Source organism: Argentina silus (assembly GCF_951799395.1).
Source record: "Argentina silus genome assembly, chromosome: 16".
In the NCBI taxonomy this organism is placed as follows: domain Eukaryota; kingdom Metazoa; phylum Chordata; class Actinopteri; order Argentiniformes; family Argentinidae; genus Argentina; species Argentina silus.
In genome coordinates, this window is record NC_139670.1 from 12,232,628 (window position 1) to 12,252,466 (window position 19,839).

At 42.4% G+C, this 19,839-nt stretch overlaps 2 protein-coding genes across 2 annotated transcripts in view; one reads left to right on the plus strand and one right to left on the minus strand.

The window, feature by feature from the left end:
• The first annotated feature begins 410 nt into the window (after nt 1-410).
• On the plus strand, nt 411-15,449 carry grb7 (growth factor receptor bound protein 7). Its single transcript, XM_083687930.1, has 15 exons — nt 411-554; nt 2,259-2,433; nt 2,807-2,930; nt 8,096-8,252; nt 8,986-9,107; nt 9,975-10,049; nt 11,309-11,446; nt 11,654-11,764; nt 11,848-11,946; nt 12,517-12,600; nt 12,884-13,003; nt 13,405-13,462; nt 13,957-14,044; nt 14,225-14,318; nt 14,665-15,449. The coding sequence occupies exons 2-15, from the start codon at nt 2,267-2,269 to the stop codon at nt 14,809-14,811; spliced, it is 1,584 nt and encodes a 527-aa protein (XP_083544056.1). The 5' UTR covers nt 411-554; nt 2,259-2,266; the 3' UTR covers nt 14,812-15,449.
• A 1,095-nt stretch (nt 15,450-16,544) lies between these two features.
• The window catches only part of spag9b (sperm associated antigen 9b), a 30,765-nt gene continuing 27,470 nt past the window's right edge, over nt 16,545-19,839 (minus strand). Inside the window, exons 27-29 of the mRNA XM_083687768.1 lie at nt 19,619-19,795; nt 19,109-19,252; nt 16,545-18,874 (exon numbers count right to left, since the gene is read on the minus strand). Coding sequence (XP_083543894.1) covers nt 18,756-18,874; nt 19,109-19,252; nt 19,619-19,795 — 440 coding nt within the window. The 3' untranslated portion in view covers nt 16,545-18,755. The remainder of the gene's footprint in view (nt 18,875-19,108; nt 19,253-19,618; nt 19,796-19,839) is intronic.

Below are 19,839 nucleotides of genomic sequence, written 5' to 3' on the forward strand. Positions count from 1 at the left end.
ATGTCACATTTCTATGACATGATGTTAAATGAAGGTCATTATGATAGTGTCATGTGACACTGTCTTGACATTAATTTTCTTGACAAATTAGTGCACATCATACAGCATTCCACATCAACATTGATTTACAAGTACACTCCATGTAGTCACCTTGTTAATGGATTTATATGTGTTAGGCTACACTTTAATTGAATGCTGCAATTGAACAGTAGGAACTTGATTAAACTTGCATTGGTATCTTTTCAGTTAAATTTGTTGCTTGCATCATTTGCTTACAACAGCTACAGCTTGCAATTGATACCAATGTTTTCTGAGGAATATATTTTCCCTACGGTGACAGGAAAGGATTGGCTGGGAGGATATCTTACCTTTTCTGCACACCTATGCTCCTCCTCAAACTGTGAGGGACGGTGACAGTTGAGAAGGTGAAGCTGACAACAATAGGACTACTTTGTCGATGAAATAGTAGGACGATAGTGTAATAGTAGGATTTGGCGGCTGTTGTGTTCAGTATGCCTGGAAGCTGACATACCTAAACCCATTCCACTAGAGAGGTAAGTTTCTCGGCTTTAAAATGCGTCTTGTTCGGAGCAGAGAGGCAAACAAGCTGATCGTATTCATTAACGGCAACGACAGGTGTGGCACGCGTTCAGGTGAAGGCAATCGCAGCCAGGATAAATGTAGGCAATTCTTACAGATTTGTAGCCTGTAGATCTATTATTTCTTTATATGGCTCTTGAAATAAAAATATATTTTCAGTAAAGAAATTGGCATGTGCCAATTGCTTATTGCGGAAACGCATGTCTTATCGATAGGCTGATAGTCTCCCTATATCAAACTGGAGATTTCTGATAAAGTTAGAATTAATTTATAAAACTCGTCCCTGTGTTCAAGGAATAACGTCTACATGGGCGTCGCGGGTGACGTGGGCAGACTAGAAGTTGAGTTTCAGTATGAGGTGTTTTGGCACAGACTGAAAAGGCTAGAACACACTGTGCCGGTCTGCAGTTTCTTCTGTGCGGACTCCGTGTCCTGAATCTTTTTAGCACCGTCGGACACGGGGCAGGGTGCACAGGTGTGGTGGCAGCACTCCTGCGGACGTGGTTGGTGACATCATCACTACTTGCTTCTTTCTTGCTTCGAAGAATAATACCTTAAGTCAACAGGAGTTTGAATACAAATCAAATGTATCGAACAATTACCGAATTTCATGGAACTTTTCCTGCATATAATTACTATGTAGATACACTAATATCTAAACCAGGATCCTGTCCTATTATGTGTGGGACTGTGTTATCCATCATTGGTCTACTGTTATTTTGCAATGTCTTGTTTGTCTTAGTTAGCCTGTAGATAATGGTGACTTCTGTTTGCACTCAAGTGCACCAGTATCAATGTTGTGAATCCCCTCCACTCGTTTATCCTGAACACACACACACACACACACACACACACACACACAAATGCTCCAATAAGGAGTAGCAAGCTTCACCCAATACACAGAGAAGATCTTGCCCACACAATGGGCCTTTGTGTACACTCTCAATGAGAGCCCCATAACTGCCATTGGCTAGTGTTTGCTATGTAGAAACAAGGGCAATTACTGCACCTCACCCTACCCAGCCTGTACCTCATCTAGGCAATTTGTCCCTTTTGAAACTACAGCCTATAGCGCTATCATTCTGTTGGAGCACAACATTATGAGTTTGAGAAAGAGCTGTGTTAGTTTTATGAGACTGAAACAGAAAATACAGAGACACAGGACACACACTAAACATGCACAAGTGTATGTGCGTGCGTGCGCGCACACACACACACACATACACACATACACCCATGTATTTGGACATTATTTGTTTTGAAATGTGTCAAGCACTCTGTGGAAATACTGGTTTCCTTGTTTTGGTTAATTTTATTTGGCACTTGGCCATTACCGTAAGGTGAGAAGCTATTCTTAGTGACAGAACTCTGGCTGAACTCTTTCTTACGCCTTGAAAGTTTCTGCTTGCAATATTACTTATTGTGAGTTCAATTTCAGAGCCCATGCTAGGTACAAATAAAACAATAAAAAAACAAGAGGTTACTGATAACAATATAAGACTTATAGGGCAAAAAGTGCTTTATTATAGTTTGAACTGGTCTCCTACCATGTGTGTTTTGTGTGTCTGTGTCTGTGTGTGCGCCCCCCCTCGTTTGTTGCCTTGGATGTGGATGTGTATTTTAGAGTGCATCCATCAAACTCCCCTCTACCCACCCAGGTCATGTAATGGAGGTCGAAGGGCCGTGGATGGAGGTCTTTGAGGGCTCCGACAAGCAGGAGGTCTCCTCCGGAGAGGATGGGCTGCTGGGCAGCTCCACCCTCACCCTGGCTCCTCTGCTAGTCAACCCTCCTCCCGTTCGCCGCTCCCAGCCACTCGTCATCCGCAGGAGCAGGTACTACTGACTCATACACAATGACCATTGTGACTCAGCAGGCATTGACATATGGGTGGAAACTGAGTCAACAGCCATTGAGTCACATTCTGATGTTGAAACATGTGATTTCGCAACCTTCAAAAAATGATATTGTCCTGAATATGGAGAGATGCTGCTATAAGACATTTGGCAAATACATTACAATGGGGTTTTCTTGAAAGTTTGCACAAAGAAGTGGCCTTAGGAGAAGCTGAAAGAAATGCAGCTTTTGATTTGATATTTTTCATGGTGAAATTCATATCGTACTAAAAGTAGGTAATCCTCAATTGTTTGGATCTGCTCTATCCTGGCTGCAGTTGTGAATTATGTTTTTGGCATTTTTTTTTTCCAGAACGAAAGGGGTGGAGTCAGTTTCTTCTTCAGTCCCCTCCATACCCAATCCCTTTCCAGAGTTGTGCAGCCCTTCTCAATCCCCTGTCCTGATTGGTCTCTCACCTCTGTCAAGTGACACACATGTAAGTTCTGGTGCATTCATGACTATGAGTTCAGAGCATTCAAGTGATTTGAGGTCAGAAACTCCAAACAACATGAATGTCCGCAGGTGATGGTTAACGTTGGCCAGTTATAACCTCTTTAACTTTCAATTTTGCAAGTTTGCAACTCTCCAAAACGTATCTCATGCACGAAAACAAACTTCAATTTTATTCAACAGCTTAGAAACACATGGTTGTTATATTTCCATTTCACATTAGTGTAAGTTTCAGAACCACGAGCATCCTGACATGCTCGTGGTTACTTTCTTGTTGACATGACGTCAGAGAACTACAAGTCAGAACTCTGAGCTCGAGGATGATACCTGAATTTCCCACTTGTAATTACTAGTTGGAGGACTGTTCAAATAGATTTTTCCCACTCTGAGCTTGTATTTGCGAGTTTCCAACTTGTCATAAATGCACTATTTATTTTTGGGGGGTATAACCTTGTACCCAGGCAATCATGCCTTGCGTTACGTCTGAACAAAAAGAACTTCAATTGTTTATTTTATTTTTTTACATTTTAGACATTTAGCAGCCGCCTTTATCCAAAGCGACTTACAACGAGTAGATTTGTAAGTGAAGTAAGTAAGTGAATCATCTATACATCAGTCATCATAAGAAAAACAAATCTATGATAAGACCAGGGGCCATTGGCAGTCACAATGCTAGAAGAGCATAATTTTTTGTATTTACAGTAGAGAAACTGTACAGGGGGGTAGTGGGGATGAAGAGGTCTTTAGGATGGACAGTCAAGATGTAGCCTGAAGAGATGGATAGATCTTCAGTCTACGGCGGAAGATAGGGAGTGACTCTGCAGTCCTGACAGTAGTGGGAAGCTTGTTCCACCAGCAGGGCGCCAGGACAGTGAAAAGCCGTGACCGAATAGCACGACTGCTGCATCCACGTAGAGGTAACGGTGCCAGATGGCCAGCCGAGGTGGAAGAGTGATCGGGCAGGGATTTGGGGGCTGACCATTGCTTGCAAGTAGGGAGGGGCTGTTCCCTTTGCCGCCCAGTAGGCGAGCACCAAGGTCTTGAATCTGATGCGAGCTGCTACCAGGAGCCAGTGAAGGGTGCGAAGAAGGGGGGTGACATGGGAGAATTTGGGGAGATTGAACACCAGATGGGCGGCAGCATTCTGAATGAGCTGCAGAGGTCTGATGGCGGGGAGCTTGACCAAGAGTGCATTGCAGTAGTCAAGGCGGGAGGTCACAAGTGTCTGGACCAAGAGTTGTGCTGCTTCTCTCATGAGGAATGGACGTATCCTTCTGATGTTGTAGAGGAAGAATCTACAGGAGCCTGCTGTTGCTGTGATGTTCGCTACAACATAAGTGGTTGTCAAGGATCACCCCAAGATTCTTGGCTGTCTGGCCTGGAGGGGGGAGAACTCAACTTAGGAAGGCATTTGTCATCATTTGAACTTGACTAATCACACAAATATGTTGAGGTGAACTCAACTTAGGAAGGCATTTGTCATCATTTGAACTTGACTAATCACACAAATATGTTGAGGTGAACTCAACTTAGGAAGGCATTTGTCATCATTTGAATTTGACTTATCACACGAATGTGAGGTGTTTCTTCAAAAGGAGGAGCTTCAAAATCGACACACAAATGGGATATTTACAGTTAAGTAATTGCTCTCTATTGGAACCCGATTCTGAAAAATTAAACACTCAGATCAACTAATACTACGTTTGATTTATTAAATAAACATTTAAATTGGTCTACATTAAGCTTGTTTAACTTCAAATTTTAATTGATTTAATTGAATTAATTCTCTTTGAATAATCACCACATAACACAACCATCAACTGAATATATATGTCCGATGAATAGATAGAAAGTTTGAAATCAACTATGAGGTTAAAGGAGAGATTATCAGCTTTTATTTGACGGTATTTGTGTACATATTGCTTTCACCATTTAGAAATTGACACTTTTTATACATAGTCCCCCTATTTCAGAGCACCAAAAGTAATGGGACAATTTGCTTCACAAGTGTTTCTGGTCAGGTGTGTTCTGTCACATCATTTGTGCAGGCATAAGAGAGCTCTCAATGTCTAGTATTGATTCTATGCTTTGCATTTGCCTTTGGAGTCTGCTATTGGTGTCGGTCAACATGAGGACCAAAGAGGTGTCATTGAAAGTCAAGGAAGCCATTATTGGGCTGGAAAATCTACAGTTCTACAGTGGATGACTGAAGAATGCTCACAATAATTAAGAAAAAAAACAAAACAACTTTCCCACAGACAGTGGGAGACTACCGTCCGCAGTCAGAGACTACCATACACAGAATAAATCACCAGCCAAACTACAGAGGCTTCACTGCAAGGTGCAAACTATTAGTTATCCTCAAAAAGGATGGTCAGGTTACAGTTTGCTAAAAAGTACCTAAAAGGCATGCATAGGTCTAGAAAAAGGTCTTGTGGACACATAAGATGAATATTGTCATGTGGCAATTGATTGAGTGATTGCAAGTAGAAAGTGGAGAAAAAAGGATCTGCCCAAGATTTACAGCACACCACCTCATCTGTGAAACATGATGGAGGGGGTGTTATGGTTTGGGCATGTACAGCTGCCACTAAAACTGGCTAACTTGTCTTAACATTTTATGGAAGACTTTTTTCATTACCTTTTTTTCTTTGATTGGGAGACAATTAACCTTATTGCTGACGTTGAGGATGCCTGGAAATTATTTTATGATGATCTTACTGAAATTGTCGACATGCATGCTCCCCTCAGAAAGTTCAGAGTAAAAGGCCGAAACAATGCATGGTTCACTCCAGATTTATCCAACTCACTTTACCAGCACAATGTGGCATGGGCAAAAGCCAGGAGAACAAGTCTTGATTCAGACTGGCTTTTCAGGTGACTGCACAATGCATGCACAGTTGCAATTAGAAAAGCCAAAACAATCTAAACAATCCCTTGAAATTTTGGAAGACTATTAAATCCTTAGCTGGAAATAGAAATGGCATAGAGCTTCCTCCATGCATTGTTAAGGACTCACATAAAATCTCTGATAAGCATTTAATGAGCATTTCATTGCCTCTGGTTCCTTGTTCCTTGGTTCCTCAACATTACTACATTATTCCCCTACTGTTTGTTCTGACAGTCATGTTACGGTAAGTCAGTCCTTTAGTTTTAATCCGTCCGGTTACAGTCTGCATAAAGCCCTCAGACTTTTAGACACTAGGAAATCGGCAGGTCCTGATAACTTGGAGCCTTACTTTCAACTGCCGTTGTGCCCTTGAGCAAAGCACTTAACCCCTAACTGCTCCAGGGGTGCCTGTTTGGGGGGGGGGTATACATTGTTATTTATTATTATTATTACATTCTTGAGCAACTAGGCTTTGCCGCTAGCATTAGCCTTGCTAGTGGAAGTGGATGGGGAATGAAAACACCACAAGAAATTCTACAGCCATATCAAGACTTTGTGGCCTATACATGCATGTTGACATGAAACACTTCATTTCTACTATTATATGCATAAAACGTATATTATTCAAAACAGGAAGATTCAATGCGTGCTTCCACATGCATGTATAGGCCACATAAACATGAGATGGCTGTAGTCATTATACTGCTCAAACCTCAGTGTTCAGAGGAGTCACATAGCTAAATTGTCTCTGTTGTCTTTTGGTAAAGCGCATCACCATGTTTTCTGTGTTGTTTACCCCGAGTAACAGGACAGCCAATTCATAATTTCACCAACTCCAGTTTGTGGCTTATTACATCAGTATAAAGTCTATTTTTTTGTACAGTTCCTGTTTTGAAAATGTATTTTTAAGAATATCTTTGTCTAGGACTGCCATAAGACGATTGCATTGTCATTGTGTTCTTTTTACTCTTTTACCCCTGTGTTTCTCTAACATGACGAGCTATCTGTTATTTCATGGTTGTCCTTTATTTTATTTTTTCCCAAAGTTGTGACAAACCGCAAAGCAAAGATGAGTAAATTTTTCTATGTAATGAGAATGGTATTTCTTTTCCTTCCTTATTATAAAGCTATTTGAGCGGCTATTGAGTCAAGAGATTTCAAACTATGTCCCCCCGATCTCTTGTAGAACAAGCTGTGCTGGTTGATTGACAGGTAACATTTTCAGGTCTTACAGGTTTTTGTGGGTTGGCAGAGCAGCCAGACATTGCGTCAGGGTGAGTGTGAGCCATCCAGCCCTTGTCCCCAGGTTAACCTGCACTTGGCTTGTCTCTCAGGCCTCGAGATCCCATGCCAGGCTGTCTGCCAATCCTATCAGACCTGTTCTGGAGGAAGGGAGGGAAAGTGAAAAAGATTTGGAAAAATAAAGAGAGGGGGAAGGAAGGTGAGACCGGCAGAGGGAGAACAAAACACAAAGGCAGACAGTGATTTCATTACTCTACTAAAAATAGGGGTGTTGTGGTAGTACCTGACCCAGTGAGGTATAGGCATGTTGTCTATCTAATAAAATAACACTTTGGGAGCATATAACAGCATGAAGACAATTATTTAGTTTTTGATCTGAATTAATTGTAGTCACACTATGTTGTTTTTTCTCTTACTACTAGGAGTATTATTTGCCACATTTGTTTTGTTTTATGAGATGTAGAGACAGAGCCAGACAGGGATTAGGCTAAGCAAGTTCAAGGGGAGGTTCAACGTCAAAGAAGGTCAATAAAGGATGATAGTTTTTGACTGATTCTTGGCTTCCTGTCTCTTGCATTGGATAAGCTTTTTTGACGGCGAGCCAGTGGCAGTTTTATACTGTTGCTTTTCACTCCTATTGTGCATCCCATTGTTGACATATAGCGTGCCACCACTGATGATTAACAACAGCATCTGTTTTTACTCAGTAAAGATTAACGCTTTTTTTGGTTTTAAGTATGTGTTTTTGTACTTTTTGTGTTTTGACAGGTTATTGTGTGTCTGCAATGCATGTCTGTTTTTCTGTGATGCATGTTGCACATTACTCAAGGGAATCTCTCTATCTATGATTTTGTATATCTATGGTTCGTCTCTCTGTTCTGGTATGAATGCAGTGTTACTATATCAGTGGTGCCTGCAAACAGATGTATTATTCAAATGAAGATGGAGAGAGAGGAACTGTACTCACTGTCAAAGGCAGGAATGAATCATTACCACTCAACCCCCCTCTTTCTCTCTAGCTGATAAAGGTGTTTGGGGAGGACAGCCACAGCCGGTCTCTGTGGGTGTCTCCCAAGGCCACAGCCAGGGACGTGTGCCACATGCTGGTCCAGACGGCCCACTGTTCCGACCAGGAGAACTGGGCCCTCATCGAGTTGCACCCAGCCCTGGGCCTGGGTAAGACCACTTAAAGGGATAGTTCACACAAAATCATAGTGTAACAACCCTGTATAAGGCAAGTTAGCATCTCCACCAAGGGAGATTTAATATTTCTAATAAGCAAGTAATAGTCCATACTATACACCCATCAGTTGTTGATCCTGCTATATGCATTAGGAGAAATCTGTAGGCCTCAACCTCAAATGAATGGGAAAGATTGGTGCCATCTAATGAAATTGAATTATGATTTTAAACATCCAGAATGTAACATTCAAGCTTTCTAAAAGCCTCTTAAAGGTTGTAATGACTATGTTTAATCAGTAGTGATCAGGGAATGAGATCCCTTGAAAGAAATATTTCATTTACTAAAGTTTTTATGGTCCGGAAAAAGCATTTTCTAAAAGTGTGTGTCCTACCCGATACGCAGTTTGCATATAAACATGTTGTTACGGCCAAAGGTGTTCTAGGGGAGTGGGCTCATCCAAAGCGATTTTGAAGTGAAGCACCTAGTGGTTGATTTGAAATTGAACATATATTCATGACTAATAGAAGTGATATAACCTGCCTACTTTGTGTCCCTGAATCCTAAATCAACCCCCTAGGCACTCTTGTAAATAGAAGTTGGCTCCAGGTAGTTGGCTCCATCTTGCCCGAGATTGCTTACACCTGTCAACTTCTCTCAGATGTATAGGAGAGACAAAAGGCTTGGGTTGATTTGGGATTCAGGGTGTTTCTCCCTGTGTTTCCCCAGAGCGATGCTTGGAGGACCACGAGATTGTGGTGGAGGTGCAGGCCACCTGGCCCCCAGAGGGCGACACAAAACTTCTGTTCCGCAAGAACTACGCCAAATACGAGTTCTTCAGAAAACCGGTGGTATTTACAAGAGTCCCCTCTGCACCCTTCCAATACTTTAAAATTCTTGAATTCCCTGAAGTTAACACTGATTTGAACCATTGCTTTCACCCATGCAATTGTCTAAGTTGTGGAGTTATATTTTACACAGAAAAGAATACTGCCTTTCACATCTTGAAAACACTGAAAGATGATCCCCAAATATTTCAAAACCACAGTAAATGTATGTGACTGTATGAATGGCTGCATTGAATAATACAGTAGAGATAAGATACTGGTTGGATTGGATGCCACTGCAGTTAAGAATGATGATTGACAGATAGTGTGCCAGTGCCACTCAGACTGAGTGTCACTCAGTGTTAACATCTTGTACTTCACATTCTTTATGCTGCTCATCTTGTTAATTTACATAACTGGCTGACTGCATGCGTGTCCATGCTTCTCTCTCATTTGCAAGCAACCAGAGCAGCACAGGTGCTACCAGTTTATACAATCACCCAGACAATTGCTGTAGGCTAGGGGGTTTTGGGTGGTGTAGTTCTCAATGACACTTGTGAAACTTAAAAACACAAGTTTGACATGAAGAGAGATCATGTAAATAAACTTTTTCAGATAAACATTTGATTTGCATGAGGGTTTGCCTCAACATGTTGAAACACATTGCATCATGAGACATAGCTCATAACTCTCCAAATAGGCCTTATTTATACCCATATTGGCTATACTCAGCTCGCTTCTAGAGAGCCAAGCCATTCTTGAAAATGCAATGTGGTATGATGGTATTAAAACCATATCAGAGACCACTGCTGTAGGTCCTCTTTAGGCTACTGTATCTTAAAAAAAAAAAACTTTAATTTACTACTGACTGACTGTAGCTTCCTCTTGCAGCTATTCTTCCCTGAGCACATGATCTCTGACAGCGCTGATGTCACCAAGGGAATGACATCATCAGAGCTCGTCCAGGTAAGCCAATCAACGATTTTATCTGCAACACCCTAGTGCGCAGGCATAGTAACAGTTTTGTCTCCCTTTATATTAGGTGGAACTTTCTGTGCTTACCTAGCTGGCTTTTGTTCTCTCTCTCTTTTAGCTTGCATTAAAAATTACATAGGCTACATTGATTGCTAATTCAAGCTGATATGATAATGGCTGTATTTTGTTGCTGTGTGGATCTACCTCAACTCATGGAAAAAGTTTAAGGAGGGGTTGGACAAGCAAGCAGAGAGTGTGTTGATCACCTGCTACCCCATTTTTCACCACTGCACTGTCAGACTTATGTTACTCTGCGCAAGCAATGCCAGTTCACATCTACAACCAAGCTAAATAATTATTGCACTTTCAGCCAGTAACCTGCTTAGCTAGACAGGTGCAGCTTTACGTGATGATTTGCCCACTAAAAGCAGTACAGCATTGGCATTCCGCTGAACTCCCCTGCTGTCTGCTGCTTGTACTGCAGCTAGTGGGAGAGGAGATTAGATGTGATTGGCTGAGATCGCAAAAGATAGTTCTTCCTACCCACGTTTCTGATCGGTTACTACCACTCCTTGACGGGTCTTGACAGCGGCAACAGTGGTCGACAGCAATACATTTCATGCCCACTAAAAATGGTTCAGTGGCAGCAAATGACAGGATATTATTTATTCCCAATGGGGCAAGAGTGGTGAAGGCAGAGAGGACAATGTAGTATACATTTCATCACCTGTACAATCCATCACTTTTTGGCTTGAAGCAGTAGTGATGCTGCCATGTGATCAATAAGGAAGGAAGTGTCAATCTCATGTCTTTCCTACTAGAATGTGATGAATTGTATGGGTGATGAAATGTATACTACATTGTCCTCTCTGCCTTCACCACTCTTGCCCAATTGGGAATGAATAATATCCGGTCATTTGCTGCCACTGAACCATTTTTAGTGGCCATTGGCAGTAACACAGTGAGAATGACCTTTTTCAGACATGCTGCTTCAGTGTGAACAGTTCAAATTGGTCTGCTTTTTTATTTTGGGCCAGCTGATTTTTGTTTCTCCCTTGCATTGACATCAATAAATGGATGTTATTGATGTAAGACCACTCACCTGATTACCCATATCTAATTCAGTATTCAGTATCTGGTCAAGGAAGGGTGAACCCAAGCGTCCATTGTGGCCATCTAGAACCAGTTGTTCGCCCCTGCTTGTTTGCATTTTTGGATACATGCTAACCCAGATGTGGTTGCCTGTCCAGAACCTGCTGATGTCGGGGACGTGTCCAGAGATTCAGGGCTTCCTGCATGTGAGGGAGCCGAGCCGCAAGTCCTGGAAGAGGGTCTACTTCTTCCTCAGGCGCTCCGGCCTCTACTGCTCCAGCAAGGGCTCTTCAAAGGTCAGCTTGTCAAATGCACCAAGTGTTTTAAAAAGTGTGAAAAAGTGTGTGTAATAGCAATCAATTGATGGTGTTTCCATCAATTCCTATCAGTTGAGATTGTCTGCCTGTCTGATGATCTGTCTGTCTGTCTGTCTGTCTGACGGGCTGCCCATTTGTCTGTGTGTCCATCGGTCTGCCTGATTGTCGTGTCTGTCTGTGTCCTAGGAGCCGCGTCACCTCCAGTACATTGCTGACCTAGAGGAGCTGAATGTCTACAATGTCACCAACAGCCGCAAGTTCTACAGCGCCCCTGGCGACTTCACCTTCTGTGTCAAGGTAACACTCACAGCTGTTCCTGACTGCATTCAAGAGTGCCATTTTCTCAAACATAAAAAATATAGAAGTATCTGTGTGTTTAGCCTTGCAGAGACCGTGTTCGTGTTCAGGACTTGAAGCTACTTTGTGCAGAAAATGAACAGACACGTACATGCTGGACCTCTGCATTTAGACTCTTCAAGGTGAGGAGACCACACACACACACACACACGCATGCATGGTGGTGCAGACAAAAGGTGGTGTAGACTTTCTATAGGCACTGTATATTAGGCTTATATTTTTATTTCAGCAAATATGTTGTCCAATGTTAGCCTAAAATAGACAAAAACAGTGCATTTTCAATATATACGGATTAGGGTAGGGTGTAGACCATTATTTTTGTACGCATTCAGTCGGGCGGTGCAGATGGGTTATTAAAAAATGTGGGGGGGGGGGTGTGGGTGAATTAAGTAATAATGCCCTCAAGGCCGTGATTTATTATCAATATTGTCACAGGTAGGGGGAGTTGTTAGGCATGACGCACAGCGGAGTGCCTGCAAAATCATACCAAGTGACAATATGTACGATAAATTAAGGCCTCGAGGGCATTAATGCTTTTATACAACGGTTTAACGGCTTTTACGCCTCTCGGCCAATCACAATGCTTGTTTTCATCAACCTGTTGTTTAAACCTTGTAAACCTGGTAAAATAAATAGATTCATTAGATTATAGATTTTTCTGACCTCCATGTGTGTGTGTCCACTGGGAATAGTATGGAAGGCAGCTGCAGTGTAACTACCAGCTGTCCCAATCAGCCCCCTGCCATTTGGAGGGGACCCAGCACACTGACGCTAAGGTGAGCTCTTAACCCGACAGAACTATGGAGTGGTCACATCATTGTATGTGTGGAATATGTCATATAGTATACTAAATGAGTGCACACTATGTGTGGTTGAATATGTAGAGTGTTGGGCATGTTTGTATTGGTATCCAGTGTAGTGAATGTTGTACTCAGTTACAGTTAATCAAATGTATTTCATGGCATTCAGTGCACTAACTTTGTGCTACCCACTCTCTCTCTTCTCTCCACTCCCCACTCCCCTTTCCTGTGTGTGTGTGTGTGTGTCTGTTTCCCCCAGTGGTGTGGGTCGGAGGCCAGCCTGGTAGCCATGGACTTCTCTGGGAAGGCTGGGGGACGGGTCATTCAGAACCACAGGGAAGCCCAGAGCGCTGAGAGGGAGGAGGGACAGGCCTGGAGGGTGAGACGGGGGAAGAGAAGGAGGAATAAAAGAAAGAGGGATTGAGACTGATGTTGTCATTTAGCTCGTGCTTTTATCCAAAGTGACTTTATTGGGTTTGTAATGATCACACAATGACAGAGTCATCAACTCAACACTTGTTTACTCACAAATCGCAGAACAGAAGGATGGAATAGGAAAGGACATGAAAATAGAGGGATAGAGATGAGAGGTTAGGAGGAGTGCTAGGTAACACCCAGGTCAGTGACACACAGGAGAACATGAGATAAACCGCAAAAGATATTTCTTTTGGAGTAGTGTTTGCCTAAATGTGTTGGTGCGCTGTGATGTTATGCAGGGTGTGTGTGTTTTTGTACATGCTGTTGTAATAGGTTTGCTTGTGTTTATGTGTTATGTCACAGAGGAGAGAAGCCTTGAGGTGCAGCTTACCCAACCTGACCCCTGGTTCGCGACCCTCTTGTAAGTCAACCTGTAAACATACGCATACCGTGTCCCAATACAGTTGAACAACCTCCTTAAAGGTAGACTCAGCGATATGACGTGGCCACAAAATAGCGGTGCGACGACCAGCAGACATAGTTGGTGTAAAGTAAGACAATTCAATCGGACAGCCGTTTTGTCACACAGCTGTCACGTTGCACTGCTATGCTTGTGCGCCGATGGAATTGCTAGCGAGTGAAACCTCTTACTTGGGTGAATCTAACGTCTCTGAAGTCATCCAACTTCTTGTGGTAACGTCATATTGAGAATATCTTTAACATTTCTCCTTTTCATTCAAGATCACTGAGCTGTGAAAGTGTGTCAGCAAGGTGAAAGCAGCCAGGTGGACGCCTATGTCTGTGTCAAAATGTACATACCTCCACTTTTCAAAGTGTTTGCATGTGTGTGTATGCATGTGTGTGCACTTGCATTTGTGTGTGTGCATACATTCATGCATGTGTATGTGTGTTCAGCCATCCACAGGACCCAGCCCTGGTTCCATGGGGGGGTGTCACGGAAGCAGGCCCAGAGGCTGATAGAGGAACAGGGGCTTGTGGATGGGTGAGTGCACTGTATCCCCCCTCACTAACCTGCTTTGGGGGACAACTTTGTTTGTGACTTTACACTCCATTAACTGTGTATTTACGTCGTCCTACCCTTGTGAATAACATGTTGCTCCCCTTGCGTACGTGCGTGTTTGTGTCGGTATGTGTGGGTGTGTGTGTCTGCCTGTGTGTATAGGATGTTCCTAATTCGGGAGAGCCAGCAGCATGTCCAGTGTTTTGTCCTCTCGCTGTGTTGCAAGTTGAAGACCAAACATTACCTCATCATTCCTGTGAGTCTCTCCCTCCCTTGTTATCTGAGCATCAACTTTGTTATTGCTAACGTTACTTCACTCAAAATAGTCACACCATCTGAAGTACCCATTTATCAGTCCAAGACTCATTTCCTTTTTCTTTTCTTTTTTTAATCCATCTACCCATCCATCCTACCCTCTCACACTCCTTCTTTCATCTGTCCATCTATTCATCATACCTTCTTACATTTTCATAAATAGAAGATTGATGTGTTCAGTGCTTAACATTCACTCAAGTTCATCATTTCACGGATAACAGTTTGTTTTACGGTACTGCTTAGTACTGTCGTAAAAACCCTACCTGAAGTCCTTTTTCTGTTTGCAGTGTGAGGAGGGTGGTAGGAAGTACTACACCATGAATGACGGCCTCACACTATTCATCGACCTGCTGCAGCTGGTGGAGTTCCATCAGATCAACAAAGGCATCCTCCCTGTGTGTCTCAAACACCCCTGTGTCTGTGTGGCCCTCTGACCCCTATCCCTACCATTACCCTAGGGCCACCCTGTATGACCAGTGCCATGGAGCACCCTATAGGACTTCTGGGCACCCCATATGAACTTAGGGCAACCCAAGATAACCCGAGGATCACCCGATATGAGAACAGGGTCACCTGATATGTCCATAGTGTAGGACAAGTTGAAAAACATTGTGTTCTCTGTATGTTCAAACATTGTGTGTATGTTCTTCAATCCAGGACACAATATAAAGCTCCCTGATCTTGAAATGCAGAACTTTGCACAATGTTGGTGAATGGGGGGCTATTTTGATATCTTTCTTGTTTGTTCTAGGTCCCAGATCAGGGAAATATGTATGTTCCTAAATACTGGGATTTTCTGGAAAATACAAGGATCTAATAGTGCCTTCACCTTGAACATTGGTCTCAATTTTCATATATCAAAAAAGTGGTGCAACATGTGCAGTGTAAGTAGCTCAAGTTCAATGCACAAGGCCAGTTTATTTATATGCCACTACTTTATTCTTCAATATCTTTATAATATAGTTTTTCATGGACTACAATTGCATTGTGACTTAGTCTACACATGATCCATATATGTTTTCCATAACTGTTCAATTAATTATCATAATAATAAAGGCTATTAAATCTCTTACTTGTGGTCGTGACATACAGTGTTCTGTGGTCAACGAGGGGCTCTGTGTCTGTTATTGCTAGTTAGCTACAGTAGCTTTGGCGTAGATGTGGCTGCTGGGCTTGATCCAATTATCAATGTGATAGTAACAGACAAATAGACTAAACGATGTCATTTTAAAACAATGACCCGCATAGCCCCCTTAAGATCTTTAGCACAATGTTTCCTGAAACGTAAGCACAACATCCCTTGAATGTCTCTAATTTATTCATTTTAGAATTGCATTTATTCAGTTTTATTCATTTTAGATCACACAAGAAGAACTATTCAAAGCTTCACGCACCAAAGCCATGGTGTCATTATAATCACTCTGCCTGTTTTACATTTATTGTCCACTTGATGGCACAGTAGAGCAAATAAAGCACCATGAAGCTTCGGCCCATGTGTGAAACAATTGGATGGAAAGCTTCAACGCTTCAAGAAGCTTCATCTCGCCATCACTAATATAAACTCACTAATAAAATATAAGACTTGCAGTGTCGGATATTAGCTGTTGTGTTTCTGCTTGCGTGCACGATTCAAAGAGCCAGCCACCAGACAGAAAGGCGAGTCCACTCCCTTTGAACACCCCTGGCCATAGCAACATATTTATATGCAAACCGAGTGTTGGATAAGACACTCAATTCTTTTCCGGATCAAAACAGCATTAGTAGAGGGAAATATTTCTCGATCGCTACCGATTAAACAGTCATTGAAACAATTAGGAAGCTTTTAGCAAGCTTGAATGTTACATACTGGACCTTTAAAATAAATAATGCTAAAGTTGCCGTTAGAGGCCTGCTGGAGAAGGATGACGCCCCTAGATACAGATCTGCAGTCAGTTTTATGTTTCCCCACCTAGTGGTTAAGATTAGGATTTGAGAACGGTCATCTGATCCGACATCTGTTGCTAAGGGCAGCTTCTACCCAGAAGACTCAGTCAAAAGACTCAGAGTGGCCAAAACGACACTCACACGCTCACTCCCTCCCACACCCCCAGGCTTTAGTGCACAGCTCTGTACAGTTAACTCCACCAAGTATTGACCATTCCAATAATTTCAATATTAATAACAATCATTGTCAAAACAATATACCCAAGCCATTTTAATGTTTCATATACATATTTATATATATTCATATTTCATGTACAAAGTTACATTCTGAACTGCAAAGGCTCATTCATAGAAATAAATACTGAAATGGCTAAACTGCGATATGAAGTTTCTCTCTTCTCCTGGAGAAGAAAGATACACACACATCTCACATACAGACAAGGCTTCCTCTCACACTCTTCAGTACAGAGGTACCCACACCAGCACAGTCTGTTGGTACATAGAGGCCAGAGACACAGGGCAAGTCTCAAATGACACCCTATTCCCCGTCTTGTGCACTTGCGCCAACCTGGCCAAAGGTAGTGCACTAGATTGGGAATAGGGTGCACTTTGAGAAATAGCCACAAAGATTAGAGTCTAAAAGACATACATACAAAAAAAGTCATAAAAATAGGCTTAAAATAGTCTTCAAATGTATAAGTATTATCTCTGCCCATCAGATGGGATCTCTCCCATCAGGGAACACAGCCACCACGCCACCTAGTGTACAAAAGGGAGTAGAATTTAAATGGCTCCTAAAAGCTGGACAGTGTTGCATTGTTCCCCCTAATTATTCAAGTTAGGCTTTAGGGAGGCTAAGCTGATCCTGGATATGTTCCTAAGGGCAACTTCTACATGGAGCGTACAGAAGATTCCAAAAGCAACGAGTCCAATACTTTCTCTCACCTCTCTGCCTGGAGAATATTCTGAATTAATTTACAGAGATGACAACTTAAATCTATCTATCTATCTACCATGATCCTTAACAAAGACTATCTTGCAATATGACTTGTGATATCTACAGAGAGACGGGGGTTGAACATGCTGCCTAAGGCGGCACATCAGAGATAAGTTGAGGCTGTTTTAATTTGGATTCTTATTATCATTTTCCTTTGGTAACCGTATAACATTCTTTCACATAAGAATAAATACTTGTCAGTCACACTTCAAAAGTTAATAATTTAGCAGAACTTTCATCACTAAGGCAGTCGTAGATATCGTTAAGGTGTCTTGCTGGTGGGAGGGAAGACAGAAATGCAGTGGCCCGAATATGACCCTGTTCCAACACTTTTACAACTCATCCTTCTTTCCTTCCTTGAGGTAACACCTGTATGTGAATAGATTAGTGAAAGGATGGTTACCGCTTTCACAGATCCAACCTCGTCAGATCAGTGGTTCTCTCAAGGAAGGAAGGATGCATTTCTAACATATTCGAACAGGGACATTCTCTGCCCTGGCAGCTACTGAAATGATTCATCTGTTATTGATTACATTTACCTAGACATAACCGTGTCATGGAGAAAGATTACAGATCCAGGTCCAGAGAACTTAGGCAAATGATTAATCGGTCTTGCATACAATCAAAAGCCATGTTCTCGAGAAAAAACACCACACAAGGGAACAACTCTGTGTCCTATTCATACAGATCACACAGGATTGGCTCCCTCATTGGATTGTCCCATCCTTGCATTCTTATTGGACAGCATGAAAACATGGGGCTGACTTTGGTTTGCACTTCAAATAAAGCATAACTACACTATTAAACCATCCTTCTTCTCCTGTGGCAAATCCGCTATGTGGACAGGGGTGTGTGTGTCACATAACTGTACTACTGTCCCCTCTCTCTACAGTACAGAGTTGATTCTGTCAAGAAACACCCTGCACAGAGTCTACCAATCACCACACAGTATTTGGATAGAGAGTATGGACTCAAAACGTCTATTAGAAAAATGAGGTGCAAAACATGAACATCTGAGAAAGGAAAATAAAACAATAAACTGAACATGATTTTGTATTCAATAATAATACTTAAAATAATAGCAGTAATTGAAGAACAATAGACTTATCGGATTGAAAATCCAACCCATAAAATGAAAAAGACAATAAGCAAAAAAAAAAGAACAAAAAAAAAAAAGTAAAAAAAACAAACAAATAATAAACAAAATAAACATGCATAAAGAGTGACTGTGGTTGGACTGTTCCTGCTCTAAGCAGGCACCTCCCTCTTTTCTGATGAAGTCCCCCTGGACACTGATTGAACATCAGTTTTTTCGCCTTAATCATTAAGGTTAGCATTTGGGGAGGGTAAGCTGATCCTAGGTCTGTGCCACCTACAGGCAACTGCTACCCAGTCCTTCTCCATGGCAGCGTGTGAGAAGTGTGGCAGCGTCAGGGGTCAGGGTTGAGAGGTTAAAGTTCAGTCCTCGTTAGCCATGACCTGCCACACGATGAGGTGACTGCGCTCGGCTTTGGCCAGATGGGGCTGCAGCTTCAGAGTGTGCTCATCTGTATCCTCTGTCTCCCCGGCCTCGTCCCCTATACACACACACACACACACGCACACGCACACGCACACGCACACGCACACGCACACAGGGAAACAAAGCAACAGTAGACTTTAGCCAAAACACCAAAATGTAATGTTGTCTTATTTCTGTCAGGTCTTCAGACAAAGAGGTTCTTAAACTCAAGAAACCTGAAAAAAGAAACGTAAAATAAATGAATGAATGCAATTATTTTTGATAAATAATTGAGACCCAGCTAACTCACCCATCCTGAAGTCAATGTAGCCCTCTCCCCCGCTCATCACCAGGACAGACCTGGTCATCTCTTGAGACGGGGAGTCTGTCACCCCGGCACCACCCTTCTCCCCACCTGCCTCTCCCCCACCTGACGCAGATGTGATCACCTGACCTGTACAAAGAGCGGGGAAGGTCAGAGGTCAGAAAGCACCAATCAGAGAGAGGGAGTGAACAGACAGCTAACAGATACGAGCCCTGTTTTAATACTCTTGAAGTGAAATGTACGAAACTCACTGATATGACATGACTGGTGATAGTAATGCAGTGGAATTGATCGTTTCAAAGTAGGTAGGAGGGAAGGATGCATTTTTTTAAGTATTCAAACATGGTCTCGTTCTTTGAATCAGTGGTTTCCATTTGGAAAGAGCTTCAGGTGGGTGACAACACAAAACATACATATTTGAAAAACTCTCACTTAAAGAGAATGTAAAGTAAGTGGAATTTCAGGAAGAGGAAGAGGAGGAAGAAGAGTGGTTACCTGGGACAGCGGTGAAGAACTTGACTGCGTCTCGGTGTCCGTGGAAACAGAGCTGTGCGTGTGCCATGGAACAAAAGGGGACGAAGGTTCCGGCTGTCACTTTGTCACTGTTGTCATCACCATAGACACGAATCACACTGCCAGGATGACTACCTGTCCCTACAGCTTTCTTGTTCGCTACAGAGACAGAGAGACAGAGATGTGATAATGAGGATAGGAAT

Bases quoted from the DNA above. Each gene is read 5' to 3' on its own strand.
- grb7 (XM_083687930.1), top strand. From the start codon at position 2,267: ATGGAGGTCGAAGGGCCGTGGATGGAGGTCTTTGAGGGCTCCGACAAG. The intron at 11,447-11,653 runs GTCAGCTTGTCA...TCTGTGTCCTAG, and splicing joins CCAGCAAGGGCTCTTCAAAG to GAGCCGCGTCACCTCCAGTA. The intron at 11,765-11,847 runs GTAACACTCACA...CTGTGTGTTTAG, and splicing joins ACTTCACCTTCTGTGTCAAG to CCTTGCAGAGACCGTGTTCG.